This window comes from Brachyistius frenatus, unplaced genomic scaffold, assembly GCF_029030835.1.
Source record: "Brachyistius frenatus isolate BFR_SWC_R1_liver_20210118 unplaced genomic scaffold, ASM2903083v1 Contig_615, whole genome shotgun sequence".
In the NCBI taxonomy this organism is placed as follows: Eukaryota; Metazoa; Chordata; class Actinopteri; family Embiotocidae; genus Brachyistius; species Brachyistius frenatus.
The window spans coordinates 27,839-42,087 of record NW_027211214.1 but is presented as its reverse complement, the minus strand read 5'-3'; the positions used below and the strand labels follow the sequence as shown (position 1 = coordinate 42,087).

The window sequence follows — 14,249 nt, the reverse complement described above, 5'->3', positions numbered from 1 at the left end:
CAGTCTCAGTCAACAGTCTCAGTCAACAGTCTCAGTCTCAGTCAACAGTCTCAGTCAACAGTCTCAGTCAACAGTCAACAGTCTCAGTCAACAGTCTCAGTCAACAGTCTCAGTCTCAGTCAACAGTCTCAGTCAACAGTCTCAGTCAACAGTCAACAGTCTCAGTCAACAGTCTCAGTCAACAGTCAACAGTCAACAGTCTCAGTCTCAGTCAACAGTCTCAGTCAACAGTCTCAGTCAACAGTCTCAGTCAACAGTCAACAGTCTCAGTCAACAGTCTCAGTCAACAGTCTCAGTCTCAGTCAACAGTGTCAGTCAACAGTCTCAGTCAACAGTCAACAGTCAACAGTTAACAGTCTCAGTCAACAGTCAACAGTCTCAGTCAACAGTCAACAGTCAACAGTCTCAGTCAACAGTCAACAGTGTCAGTCAACAGTCTCAGTCAACAGTCTCAGTCAACAGTCAACAGTCAACAGTCAACAGTCAACAGTCTCAGTCTCAGTCAACAGTCTCAGTCAACAGTCAACAGTCTGAGTCAACAGTCTCAGTCAACAGTCAACAGTCTCAGTCAACAGTCTCAGTCAACAGTCAACAGTCAACAGTCTCAGTCAACAGTCTGAGTCAACAGTCTCAGTCAACAGTCAACAGTCTCAGTCAACAGTCTCAGTCAACAGTCAACAGTCTCAGTCTCAGTCTCAGTCTCAGTCAACAGTCAACAGTCTCAGTCAACAGTCTCAGTCAACAGTCAACAGTCTCAGTCAACAGTCTCAGTCTCAGTCAACAGTCTCAGTCAACAGTCAACAGTCTCAGTCAACAGTCTCAGTCAACAGTCTCAGTCAACAGTCTCAGTCAACAGTCTCAGTCAACAGTCAACAGTCTCAGTCAACAGTCTCAGTCAACAGTCTCAGTCAACAGTCTCAGTCAACAGTCTCAGTCTCAGTCTCAGTCAACAGTCTCAGTCAACAGTCTCAGTCAACAGTCAACAGTGTCAGTCAACAGTCTCAGTCAACAGTAACTAAGTGATTACAGAAAGAGTTTCTGAGGTGTTTAGGACCAAGTACAAGAACTTCTGTTTTGTCTGAATTTAGAAGCAGGGAGTTTTTGGTCATCCAGGCCTTTATGTCTTTTAGACAGGCTTCAAGTTTTACTAACTGATTAGTTTCATCTGGTTTTATAGAAAGATATACTGTATATTGTAAAAAATTGTGTTTTATATTAAACTGGAGGAGTGCAGGAGGCTTGGAGGGACAGGTCCAGGCTTGGAGGGACAGGTCCAGGCTTAGAGGGACAGGTCCAGGCTTGGAGGGACAGGTCCAGGCTTAGAGGGACAGGTCCAGGCTTGGAGGGACAGGTCCAGGCTAGTCTCGCGCTGTGAGTGAACCGGTGTCCAGCTTGACAGCTCCTGTGTGTCGCTGAATGTGCATTTCTGACTGAAAGATAACATCTTCTGCCTCCATTTATCTATTCGCGACAATATGTGGGATTCATGTTAATGTGTATTTAAAGACATTAAAATAATAAAAAATTGTCTAATCAACCAAAAATGTCACGACCCCCCTGCAGTGCCTCCGCGGACCCCCTAGGGGTCGCGGACCCCCTGTTGAAGACCTCTGGTCTAAATGTAAAAAAAAAAGTAATTCTGTAGTATTTTGTCCAAAATTTCTTACTACAGTATGTTGTCAAAAATATTTTTTTAAAAGTCATTCTATAACATGCCATCCAAAATGTCCTAAAAATGTCATCCTAGCACATGTCACCCAAAATGTAATTCTATTGGACATGCTCATTAATTAATTAATTAATTCCTAATTGTAGGAATCCATCCATAACACTGTCAAACACTTAGAATTAAACTTTGAACCTGTCAGTAGCAAAACAAACTGTTAATACGGGACTTTGGGCAACTGCTGGTTAGATAACTTAGCTAAAAGTCTATAAAGTGTACATTGTACAGTGGTGGCAGTCAGCTGAGATGTTGGTGATCATTGCCTCTTCGACTGAGCTGTTACCTGTTTAATAGTGATGTTACGAGATGTGCCGACGCTTCGAAGCGTGTGTCGCGTAACGGAGGGGGCGTTTCCTCGAAGCGTGTGTCGAGGCTTGCTTCATTTAGGGGAGGAGCCAAAAATGATGACGTCCGAAGCCTCGCTGCCGGCTGTACCACGTGACTGCTTCGGGAAGTGGTTCAGATTTTGCCGGGAGGTTTGACGGCAATATAAACCCCTCAGGCTCCATTCAAAATGTGGGTTGTTGGTGGAGAGTTGAGGTCAGTTGAGAGTTTGGATAGTTTGGAGAGTTTAGAGAGAGAGAGAGATAGTTTGGAGATTTAGGAGAGAGAGAGATAGTTTGGATAGCGTTTATATAGTTTGGAGATGTAGGAGAGAGAGATAGTTTGGATAGCGTTTATATAGTTTGGAGATTTAGGAGAGAGAGAGATAGTTTGGAGATTTAGGAGAGAGAGAGGAGAGAAGGAGGTGATAAGATGGAGCCAGCTGAGAAGAGGAGGATTTCCCCTGTGGGAACACTTTGATTTAATAACTCCTAATAAGCTAAATCTAACTCTATTTCAGACACATTAGGTTTGCTTATCAAGAACTGTATTTTTCACAGTTTCTTATTTGATTCAAAGGTGAGGTGTTTATTGTGCTCCAAGGAGTTGGGGTCCAATAACAACACCTCATCCATGCTGAGGCGTTACCGGGCCTTGCATGAGAATAAGGAGGAAACTGGAGCTTCACCCAGCCAAGGTAAGTCATTACAATATTACAAATGCACCATCACAATTTTTCCCTGTTCACTTTTGTTTATTGTGCAAATAAAGACAGGTAACAGACACTGTGTTTATTCTCTTTTAACCAGCCACCAGAAAACCAGAGCTGGATGAAGCCCTCGTCTCCATGATAGTGAAGGACACACAGCCCTTCAGTATTGTGGATGATGATGGATTCAGGGCATTTGTGTCCAAACTGGATCCTAATTATGTCCTCCCTACAAGGCAGGTATGTATGGGTGCATGCATGAAACAAATGAGTACTTTATTGTGTCTCACAGTTCAGCACTATATATTTTTTCCTTGAGGCTCTGAAGGCCATGGTGGAGGCCAAGTATGAGTCAGCTCAGGAGAAGGAGAAGGCTAAGGTGGAAAAGGTGGCTGCTGTTAGCTTTACTTCGGACATGTGGACATCCATAAAACCAAAAACTGTTGAGAAACTGTTATTTCTGAATGAAAATGAATAAAATGTCCCCTGTCCTGTACATCATTGTCCAAGTTACACAAGCATATTCAGTCCCCTCTTCCTAGTTCCACAAGCACTTCCACTGTCCTCTGCCTGCTTAAGCCCATGCCATTTTCCTAAAGTGACAGAAAAACATCCTCCTTTAAACGATCTCCACTCCTTACTCCGGGCCACTAGGTAGCGCTAATGCGCCTCTTTAGCTGGTTTCACACCCGCCAAAAAAAACACCAAAGAAGAAGAACCGAGGCAGGCGGAGGAGGACGAAGAAGAAGAGAACCAAAACAAAGCGCTCCTTCAACAACATGTCTGTTAACGACATTAGAAAGTAATACAGGAATACTCGTAATAACTGGACGATGGGCGACACAGTCCACAGGAAGGGGATAACCCTGAAAGAAATGTGTTTCCGGGCTGTCAGGGAGCATTTCTCCCCGCAGGATTCTCACTCTGTCCTCGGTAAGTACGGAATATTATCTCTACGGCACCGGTACCGTTTGGAGAACATTCATTAAAACATAACTTCTGGTCCACACGTCACCGAATCGGAGCTCTCATTCAATAAGTCAGCAGTGTATGGTTATACTTTTACAGAGAGGGTTCTCCTACAGTCTCTAACTGAGGAACCGTTCATCATCCGGTTAGAGGCTGTTCCACATGATGCAGCCTACTGCCCTTGGTACTCCGAGATACAGTACTCCGACATGTTAGTACTCCGAGATACAGTACTCCGACATGTTAGTACTCCGAGATACAGTACTCCGACATGTTAGTACTCCGAGATACAGTACTCCGACATGTTAGTACTCCGACATGTTAGTACTCCGAGATACAGTACTCCGACATGTTAGTACTCCGACATGTTAGTACTCCGACATGTTAGTACTCTGACATGTTAGTACTCTGACATGTTAGTACACTATTGAGTTATATTATAACACCAACATGGACTTGACAGTATTTGTTGTTTCCATGGTATCATAAGACTCGTTAACAGTTACAGTATTTTCTATTTGGTGTTACTTTGTCGTGTTTGATTTTCAGTGGTTGTATTGAAGTTGTGTCCTCTGTTATAACTCAGATCTTCCGAGGCATCTCATTCAGGATCTTCTTCCTCATCTGACTGTATGTCAGCTGTATGAGCTGCAGCCGGCCCTCAATCAGAGAGGTATGAGCTGGGACTAAAGTCCATTGATGGATTTGGTTATTATTTTCCATGGTACCTTTGTTTTGATGAGGTCCATTTCTTTTTGCCTCCTCTCAGGGATATCCACTCACCCCGGATGGGTCGTGGTCCTACAGGACCTGCGCGGCCACAGCTTTGTGGGTCAAAAGTCTTCTGTAATAGTACAAATTCACATGTACAGTGATTATTTAGAACCCAGATGTGAAATTTGTCCTGTGTTACATTTCAGGCGATGGACGTGCACACGGAGGAAGAGGCGAGACAGGAAGTAATGAAACTGCTTTTTACGCTGGTATTCTACGGCTTCAGGAACCACTACGTCATTAAAAATAGCACAAATTTAAAAAGCCAGTTTTTCTTGAGGGCTGCAGCTTCATGTATCCGACAATTTTCACTCATTACAGGCTTACAGGAGCCCCTTCAGAGTTTAGCTGCTGAGCAGCGGCCCCTTTTAAACCTCTTAGAGAAGCGCATTCAAAGTGTTCGGATATCACACGGCATTGACCTGTTGAAGAGGGGGACATACGCTGCAGTGTACGTCCTTCATCGCCTGCTGGACCACGGGGTGGCTACCAAACTTGTTGTGGATGTGCCGTGTCCCATCGTGCTGTCCTGGCTCTTACATGGAAGAGGACCTCAGGATGTAGACCTGTCGCTGAAGAAGCAAATGCTCAGCACAAAGTCAAGCTGCGATTTGTCAGCCATTGCAGACGGGGCCATCTGTAGTCCAGGTCTTCAGACCGAGGCCTCAGATGATCAGGAGAACCACGTCGTTCCATGCAAACGCTCAAAGGTGGACTCTGTTTCTATGGAGGAGCAGTTTCTCTGTGGAACCTTCCCTCAGTGTGACAGTCCTTTAGGAGTGTGTCCGTGGGGTCAGATCAGCGGTCTGGAGATCGAGCCGTGTGGGTCCGACTCCCTCCGAGTCTTGAACTCTGCCCTGCCGACGTTTTTCTGCCTTCGCTGTCTAAGTCTCCAGAGCCCCTGTAAGTGTGCTACTAATGTGCTGGTATGTTTGTGGGTCAGTTCAGGGTCGACCAAATATCTGCACTATCATGCTCCCGTCAAGTACAGACTTCTGTTTTTTTGTGGGGAATAATAATACGTCCCAGGTTTACTGGACTTTGGGACAGATTTTGATACTTGATGCTACTATGAAAGCATTTTGGCTGCCTACAAAGTATTATCATTGAACTGTATCAAAATTCAAAATGTTGAATTGAATTACATCCAAGATGGACTGAGGTGAAGTGATGCAGCTCAGTGGTAAACATGACCATGTCCCAACTTCTTTGAGACGTGTTGCTGCCATCGAATTCAAAAATATTTTTCACAACAAAAAAGCATTTCTCAGTTTAAACTTTCGACATGTTGTCTTTGGTCTATTTTGGATTCCAAAGGGGTTTACATGATTTGCAAATCATTGCATAATGTTTTTATTTACATTTTACACAGCGTCCCAACTTTTTGGGAAACGGATTTGTAAATGTGTAAATAGCAGCATTTTTACTGGACCAGTGAAGAAAATTAAATGAAGGGTCATTATGTCACTTTCAGAGAATAGTGACACTATGAAAACTAGAGGAAACATTTGTTTGGCTGTGCTGGAATTTGTCGTTCTGTTTGTGCAGCGAGCTTTTGGGAATCAGATGTGTTGGACCTGGCCGCAGCGCTGAAGCAGCTGTCTGACAGTCACCGCAGTTCCCTCACAGATCTGAGCATCGGCGTCCTGCCGAACGCCAAGCTCATGGAGGTCCTGCTGGACGCGAGCCCCAACGTGACATCCCTGCAGGTGGAGGTCCAGACTCTGATATGGGGACCAGGCTTCTCACCACATCACCCCCAGAGTGCAACGGCAGACATGTCAGGTGATGTCAAGTAACACTTGAAGTGAGCATTTGTCAGTCAGCAGATTATTTTCTGTCCGAAGTCTAAAAATAGCAAAACAAGACTCCCAGAATATTCCAAGGTGACATCTGCAAATGTCTTTTGTTGCCCAACCAACAGTCCGAAAGCAAAGATATGTCATTTATAAAGCTCGTACATGGAAGAAAGCAGCACACGAAACAGAAGATGTTTGGTACTTCTGCTTGAAAAATAACCAAAACTATAATTGCATGCCGTAAAGCATCGAGGTGTATAATAATACAATCAACCGAACTTTCCCTCCTAACAGAGTTGCACCTGGAGAAGCTGAAAGTCAAAATAACTGCGCTCCAAACAGATCTGCAGTTCATGACGTCTGTTCTGAGACGCTGTCCACATCTGACCTCCCTTCACATCGCTGGGATGAGATTACCCAGCGGTCAGTCTCAGAAGCAGCTGCTCACCACTCTGTCAGGTAAGGCGTCGCCTCACTGTGATTGTCCACAGCGTCTAAACGGTGTCACAGCCTTGAGGCCCCAAATATTGCAGGTTTAAATTCCTGTCGTAACCTTTTGACATTTTCCCTTACATGCACCGCACGGTGAAAATAGTCGCCAACATTTTTGAGACATATTTGTGAAAACTCCAGCCACATTATGAACCAACATTTCTGAGCTGTTTGTCAAAAGTCTGCGTCTTCAGTAGGAACCAGTAACTTGCAGCTGAAATTAACAGACGGAAAGTCCAAAGTACCACGAGACACACTACCCCCTCACTGTTGTTGTTTTTAAATGTGTTGTTTATAAGAAAAATATAGAATAAAACATTATCCTTCAGGATGTGCTAAAAGGAGAGTAAGTGACCCCTCAGCCGACCGACCCAAAATCCCACAGATATGTTCTGCATACTGACATCAATAATTAAAACAAGGTATTATATTACATAAGAAATGAAGCAGACTCTTGTCTATTAAATGAATTAATGTGAATCAGATAGCATCGTGGCACAGCAGCCAATCTCAGCCATAATATATAAAAGGCGCTCAGGTTAACTACAAATGAATTCCATATAATCTCCTAGCGTGACGCTGTCACTCACACAAAAGGTTCGGGGCAATTTACAGATCATTTATTTAATGAGTGGAAAGTGAATTATTTACACTCAAAGCTCCCGATGCATTTTATTTATTAACACCACAACATCAGTTTATTTATTAACAGCGTCTATAGGAAGCATGTTTTTGTCTGATGTCATTGGGCAGCGGTTCCCATGACGCCAGCGAAGAGTCTTCACAAGCAGATGTCAGATCATCAGCCCGTGAAGGCCGACTCGTACCGCCGTAAACTCGGTGATTACGAGTCCGAACCTCCAGACACGTCACTTTCCTCCTGACAGATGAATTGTTCTATCTCTAAATCAAATGTACTCTGAGGTTCTGTAACGAATTATATGTCGTCATCTTTTAGAGTCAAATCACTGCTTGAGGATTCTCAGCTTGGAGGACATGAAGCTGTCCGATTGTCTCTCCGACATCCAAAATCTACTGAAAGACTGCAAATTGGAAGGTAAGAAGAGGACAAAAGAGCGAACAGTATGTAAACCTGTTCTTTTTTAAATGCAAATATAAAAGTAGAATAGATTCTTTGAAGGGCTCTGCGCCGGCGACAGCTGTGGCCTTCAGGCTTGATGATTTCATGACGTCCTCCAGTTGAGAACACGACGTCTCAGGAACGCCTTCTTCAAATGACGCACAAACGTTCACTTGGACACAAGGATGAATTGATTAAATTGGTGGTTGAAGAACACGCTCATATCTCAGATATGCTTTGAGGGAATTTCTTAAGATTGGGAACAAATGCTTACTCGGACTAAGCAGTGTTTTTTCCGAGCTGAAAACACCGACGGGGAGCGCTGAGACGTCCCGGTTGATACGAGACCGAATATCTGCGGAAAAAACGGTTAATTTATGCTTGATTAATTGGATTAGATTGATTTCACAAACAGTTTGTGTTATCAACAGAGTGGACAGAGACAGAGAGTCAAATACTCGCTGAGAGGACGGACCGCCGGTCGGTGAGGCTTCATGAGATTCTGTGTGCGAGGGAACATCTTGGTGTGAACATTGGTTTGGTTGGACGGAGCTCGGTTCAACGTGTAGTTTTATGTGAGCGGGACACTTAAAGAAAGAGAAAATTAAATAACCAGTCACCGGGAGGCGATCAGGCTGGAGGAACGTCTGTCCGTTCTTGTGCCATTTGTCCCGCCCTTCCTTCACTGTGATTGGACAGGAGGGTCAAATGTGCTCAGCACCTCGTCACGCTGCTGCTCCCATGAACAACCGGTTAAAAGATGCACTGCGCTCAGGGAAATACACTTTGGTTGAGTTTTAGTTGGTTACAATTCTCAATGAGCAAATACAACGTGTGTCTGTTCATCAGACTTTATTCATCTTCATTGGGATTCTTTAGAGCTGCGAAGGACTGTAACAACTGAATCTATGTTGTATCATCTGAAGCCTGTCCTGTCTGAAAAGCTTTTCTTTTGAACTCCCTCTCACAGAGCTGCGGTTGAAGGACTGCCGCCTCCTCGAGAACTGCAGTGACAAAGAAGAGCGTCTGCAGCAGCTGGCGGCGGCGGTGAGGTCGGCGGCCTCGCTGCACACGCTGAGTCTGGCTCAGAACCGCCTCGGTGAGCTCAACCTTCACCGCACCACGACGCCACGGACGAGCTGCTTCCCTGTCGGCCTGCTTGAGTGGAGATCATGATAACATGCTTGTTTTCTGTCATTTAAACCTACATTTTTAAAGTGGGACGGGAGCATTTATTGCCGGGCTGTTTCTTCACCATTTGAACTCACATCTAAAGGAATAGTGACGAAATCTTAGTTTGTTGCTTTACTGTTTTCCTGATTTTAGACACAACTACTAACGAGAACTTGGCTTTACCCAGTAAATCCACTCCACGAAAACTACCAGAAAAAGAAAAGTTTACAGCTCCAACCGTCACCAACACAAGATTAGGAGAAAGAAAATCTGACCGAGTTTAAGAGTCCGCTTAGAAAGGCAGCCAACAGAAGAGAAACAGCTGCATGTGGACTGATTGGCTTTAGTGAGACACTGCAAGTCTGCACCAATCAGAAAAACAAGGAGGAGCAGGAGGAGGAGCAGGAGGAGGAGCAGCAGCACCAGCAATTATAGGAAATATACCAGGAGAGGATGAAAGTGTTTTCTGGAGTGAGGACGTGGGACAAAGCAGGAGACGCTCGGTCAGCTTCCTCATGAATCTGTAGGAAGGAACTGACACCAGAAGATGGCAGTGGTGCAACGTAATGGATGCAAGCTGCCCTTAAAACACAGAGAAGAAGAAGGAGAACCAGAACGTTACTTTACCGAGTCTGTTCTTCCACCCCGCTGAAACTAAATACTTGGGTTTTATTACAGAGGACGGTCGTGTCCCGAGAGGACTGATGTTGTGATTTTGCACTATTTCAAGTGAATTAAAATGAAATGAGTTGAATTGCGGCACAGCGGTGCAGTGGTTAGCACTGTCGCCTCACAGCAAAAAGGTTCCGGGTTCGAATCCGGTCCTGGGCCTTTCTGTGCAGAGTTTGCATGTTCTCCCTGTGCTTGCGTGGGTTCTCTCCGGGTTCTCCGGCTTCCTCCCAACATCCAAAAACATGCACCTCAGGTTAATTGGTGGTTCTACAAATTGGCCTTAGGTGTGAATGAGAGCGTGAATGGTCTTTGTTTCCGTCTGTCTCTCTGTGGCCCTGTGATGGAGGCTGTGGCTCAGACGGTAGACTGGGTTGCGCACCAATCGGAAGGTTGGTGGTTCAATCCCCAGCTCCTCCTGCTCTCGTGCCTAAGTGTCCCTGAGCAAGACACCGAACCCTAAATTGCTCCCGATGGTGAACCATCGGTGTGTTGTAAGTCACTTTGGATAAAAGCGTCAGCTAAATGAAATGTAATGTAATGAATGAAATAGCCGGTGATTATAGAGGAGCATTCGGCTGCTGACACGGCGGTGACATCAGAGCTAACGTTTGTCCGTGTGTGCTGCGTGTGGACAGATGACTGTTGTCAGCGTTCACTCCCAGAGTCATGCGGGTTGAAGCGCTGCAGTCTGGCGCGGGATGAACATGAGCATCTTTTTGTGTTGTGATTGTGTGAAGTGATGTCGCTGCCTGTGTGTCCACAGCCAAAGACGTGTGTGTGCTGGCGGAGCTGTTCTCAGGATCCCCGGAGAGCTCGGTGAGACGCCTCGACCTCAGGTACAAACCCTAACCACAAACGGATCCCGAGTCAGCTACAATAAGTTAGAAAGGCTCCGCGTGGGATTCAAAGGCTCTGCAGAGACCAGTTGTAGGAGTTTTGAAAGTGAAATGTGGCCCTACTCTTACCTGATATAAGATTTCAGCTGCTCAACAATTTCGGTCTCTTTGTCGTATTTTTTGTTTCAAGAATAAATTACAACTACCTGATAAAGAATATGTGATCACTTCTTGTGATAATAATCCTGCTGCACATCACAGAAATATTCGACTTCTAATCTTTTTTTAATTTCTGTTTTGAATGTAGAGAACCATCACAGGGCTCAAAGTTAGAAAAAGCTCTTAAAAGCTGCGCATGTTTCCAGAACAGACCGTCGGTGACTGGAATATAGACACAACGACTACATCAGCTGTCAAAATAAGAGCTTTAGATGCCGTTTAATTCATGTTCAGTGAAATTCAGGCCCCGCCCACTGTTCCTTTAAATAATGTCAGATTTTCTGATAATGCACTCAACAGCTCCAACTTCATCCAGCCGGCCGAGCTGCTGGAGTTCGCCACCAGATTGGAGACGCGTCGGCCTCGGCACCGGCTGACCCTTGACCTCCGGAGAAACCCAGGGGATCGAGACCCCGACATGTGGAACGCTGCGCTGACGAGGCTCCGCCCATTCTGCGTTCTACTGGTCAGAGGATGGAAGTCCACTGGCACGATGGTCGACCACGTGAGCAACATGTGAACACACCGAGGGAAGTGTCAGTCGCCGACTACGACTGGAAGTTAATGTGAAGTTTGTGGCTTTTGTTGGTGTTTTTGGAGACGGTGACGGTGGTCGGTTAGAGCGCTGAAGGGCCGACCAATCAGAGAGCAGTGTCGATGGTTTTTTTTTATATATGGTTCGATTCCAGGCTGCTCCGGTAGTTTCATGTTCAGAAGGACTCATGACTGGACTTTGTGATCGGTCGGAGAATAAAAGAGCATCCCACGTTAGTTTGACATTTGAATCGTTTATTAAACCAACATCTGTTCCACTTTCCAGCGTCTTCTCAGGCCGAGTGCGTGAGTGAAGGTGGACGTTAAAGTAGAACTGAAAAAGCCGGAGGACTGACGTGGAGGTGGAGAGCCGGCCGTCCGGCACCTTCAGACAAACATCATCAACACCGAGAACCGAGCCACCATTGGTAGAAAAAAACAACCAGACAAACGCTTTTCAAAGAGCTTCATCTTTTTCTCAGTGGACCTATTTTTCTTTTTTTTTAAAGCTAAATACGGAAACACTCTTTACTTTATATTGTTTTCCTTTTATATTCTCATGTTTTATGACCTCAGGTTGAAGAGAATGGAGACCCCCACGTCTGCATGCTAATTGGCTGATTTGCTGGGTTTATCTACAACCAGCTGTTACATGAAACAAAGACAGAACACACTCCTACAAACTGCTGCAGCATGTCGGCCTGGCCGTTTCTGAGGTTTTCATCTGGTCGGGAAAAAATGAAAACATCGGGCTGTAGTTTCACCACATGAAGAAGTCAGTTGTCAAATCAGGGACCCGTTTGTTTTCCCTTCAGTGATAGATCACATGTTGTGACTGGTACACGCCACAAACAGATCTTTAAACACTATATGAAGACATTGGACCGTGGCTTCATTCAAGTGGAGTTCATATTCATAGAGCAGGTATGAGTTCACGGAAGAGCCTCCAGGGTTTAGTCTGAAATCAGAGCTGCGGTCCCCCGTTGGTTTGTGAACATTATGAATCCTCCAGTTCAGATTCTGTCCGTCACCATCTTGCTAGTTCGGAGCGGTTTGGAGCAGGAAGTGACCATATTTGGACGAGCTGGGGGAGATTATGTAAAAGTGTTGGTAGCTTCCGGGTCCTAAAAATGGTTCCGATGCAGAAGTGTCTTCAGCTGCAGTACCAGCGAGTGCCACTAGAGGTCGGTTTCAAAAAGGCTCCATAGACTCCCATTCAACTTCTCATCAAATACAAAGTCTCCACAAGTTTTCTGGATGTCATTCGTTAAATTCACTCTTCCAGATTTGTTTTCTGTCGGTCCATCGATACTACATCCCGCCCACCGATAGCTGTAACCTGACTGCACCACAGGCCTGTCAATCAAACAGACACGCCCCCAAAAACAGGTCTTCTTGAATCTTCTTTTCTAATGAATGAGGGATTATTTTCAGATGGACCTCCAGAAAACTAATAAGAAGGAGTGACTTTAGCTAACAACACCGAGATAACTGATGGACACATTTGATTCACTTTGGATTTGATGAGAGAAGTTGAATGGGAGTCTATGGAGCCTGAGGCTTTTTGGAGCCGACCTCTAGTGGCACTCGCTGGTATTGCAGCTGAAGACACTTCTGGATCAGAACCATTTTTCCAAAGCTACGTCCACTTTTATAAACAGTCTGTGGTTGTAGCCTAGTTTTGTTTTAACATTGTTTTTATAACTTCTACATTAAATCTGAATAAAGGCATTTTTCTCAAAAGAGCGCTGTGGACTTTTTCTCTTTTCAAACTTTTAGTGTTTCCTTCCGAAGATCATCTTCATCACGAGTTTTTTCAGTCTGTAAATCCGACGGTTGGGAGTTTTGATGGGTGTGATGTGTCCTCATGTATCAGTCGGTGACAGCTGCGAGCTAAGAAGCCAAACATGTTCCAGATTTGTTGTATTGAAGTGAGCTTTGGATGAAAATTCCTCTGCTGGTTTGAATGCTGTGACAAAGTGGATCTGTTTAACGTGTGAACATTTTATCCACATTAATGATCAAATTATGACGGTGGACATAATTATGGTTTTTCATAGACTTTATACTTTGCAGGTTGAAATCGGCTGAAAGTTAAAGAACCGGAAATGAGTTTCATACATCCCACCTATGAGCGCATCATTTCTACACGAGGCCCCTGATGACTCGAACAGGCAGACACTCGGGAGTTCAGGACTTTAAGCTCTGCAAACAATGAGCGCTTCCTGAATTTGGAGGCTATTCTTTGCACCCATCTCACAACTGTCTAAATTCTTTCAAATTTGACTTTCCTACATTTGGCAACTGTTGGCTGATTTTTCATGTGATGGAAAAAACTAAAAGGGATTTTATAAATGAATTAGAGGAGTAAATCCAGAGGATCAGCTGATCGCTCCCACCCCAGCTCTCAGTACCAGCAGGATGATGACGGTCCAATGGAGAGTCCGTTCTCTCAGCCAGAACTGATGAAACCCATCGGTCTCATTGAACCGTGACAAAAATCCTTCTCAGCACATTTCTGACAACAAAAAGTCCAAAACATTTTCCATCAACAACCGACTTCTTCCTGCAGTGCTGAAGATGAACAGTTACAGATATCATGTGATGAATGCTAGAAACGTGTGGAGTCCACAGATGTTCAGAAAATGAATTTAAATTGCCACTTGTGAGAAGATTTATACTTTTACAAGACTTTAGAGAAGAACCCCCCCGCCCCCCCCCACCCGCCTGGTCCTTCAACAGCAACGTCCACTCTTATATTTTGCTGCTTTGTCGTCACTTATTATACTTATTTTTACAGTCTGTACAGTGTCAATGTACATGGTATTTATGTGGAGTGTGTATGTCGGAGTCAGCTGCATATCACACACACACACACGCACGCACACGCACACACACACACACACACACACACACACACACACACACACACACACACACA

At 44.8% G+C, this 14,249-nt stretch overlaps 1 protein-coding gene and 1 long non-coding RNA gene across 2 annotated transcripts; both read left to right on the top strand.

Annotated features, from left to right (window-relative positions):
* Positions 1-95: 95 nt before the first annotated feature.
* LOC138614911 (uncharacterized) lies at positions 96-578 on the top strand. Its single transcript, XR_011310370.1, has 3 exons — positions 96-106; positions 370-415; positions 536-578. It is a non-coding gene; the product is annotated as an uncharacterized lncRNA (long non-coding RNA).
* Positions 579-3,455: 2,877 nt separating this feature from the next.
* Positions 3,456-11,303, top strand: lrrc41 (leucine rich repeat containing 41). Its single transcript, XM_069688516.1, has 10 exons — positions 3,456-3,692; positions 4,315-4,401; positions 4,498-4,556; positions 4,649-5,405; positions 6,051-6,287; positions 6,596-6,760; positions 7,752-7,850; positions 8,845-8,973; positions 10,483-10,555; positions 11,075-11,303. Exons 1-10 carry the CDS (start codon positions 3,593-3,595, stop codon positions 11,292-11,294), a joined length of 1,926 nt encoding a protein of 641 aa, XP_069544617.1. The 5' UTR covers positions 3,456-3,592; the 3' UTR covers positions 11,295-11,303.
* The last annotated feature ends 2,946 nt before the right edge of the window (positions 11,304-14,249 follow it).

Bases quoted from the DNA above. Each gene is read 5' to 3' on its own strand.
- lrrc41 (XM_069688516.1), top strand. From the start codon at position 3,593: ATGGGCGACACAGTCCACAGGAAGGGGATAACCCTGAAAGAAATGTGT. The intron at 3,693-4,314 runs GTAAGTACGGAA...GTTATAACTCAG, and splicing joins GGATTCTCACTCTGTCCTCG to ATCTTCCGAGGCATCTCATT. The intron at 10,556-11,074 runs GTACAAACCCTA...TGCACTCAACAG, and splicing joins GTGAGACGCCTCGACCTCAG to CTCCAACTTCATCCAGCCGG.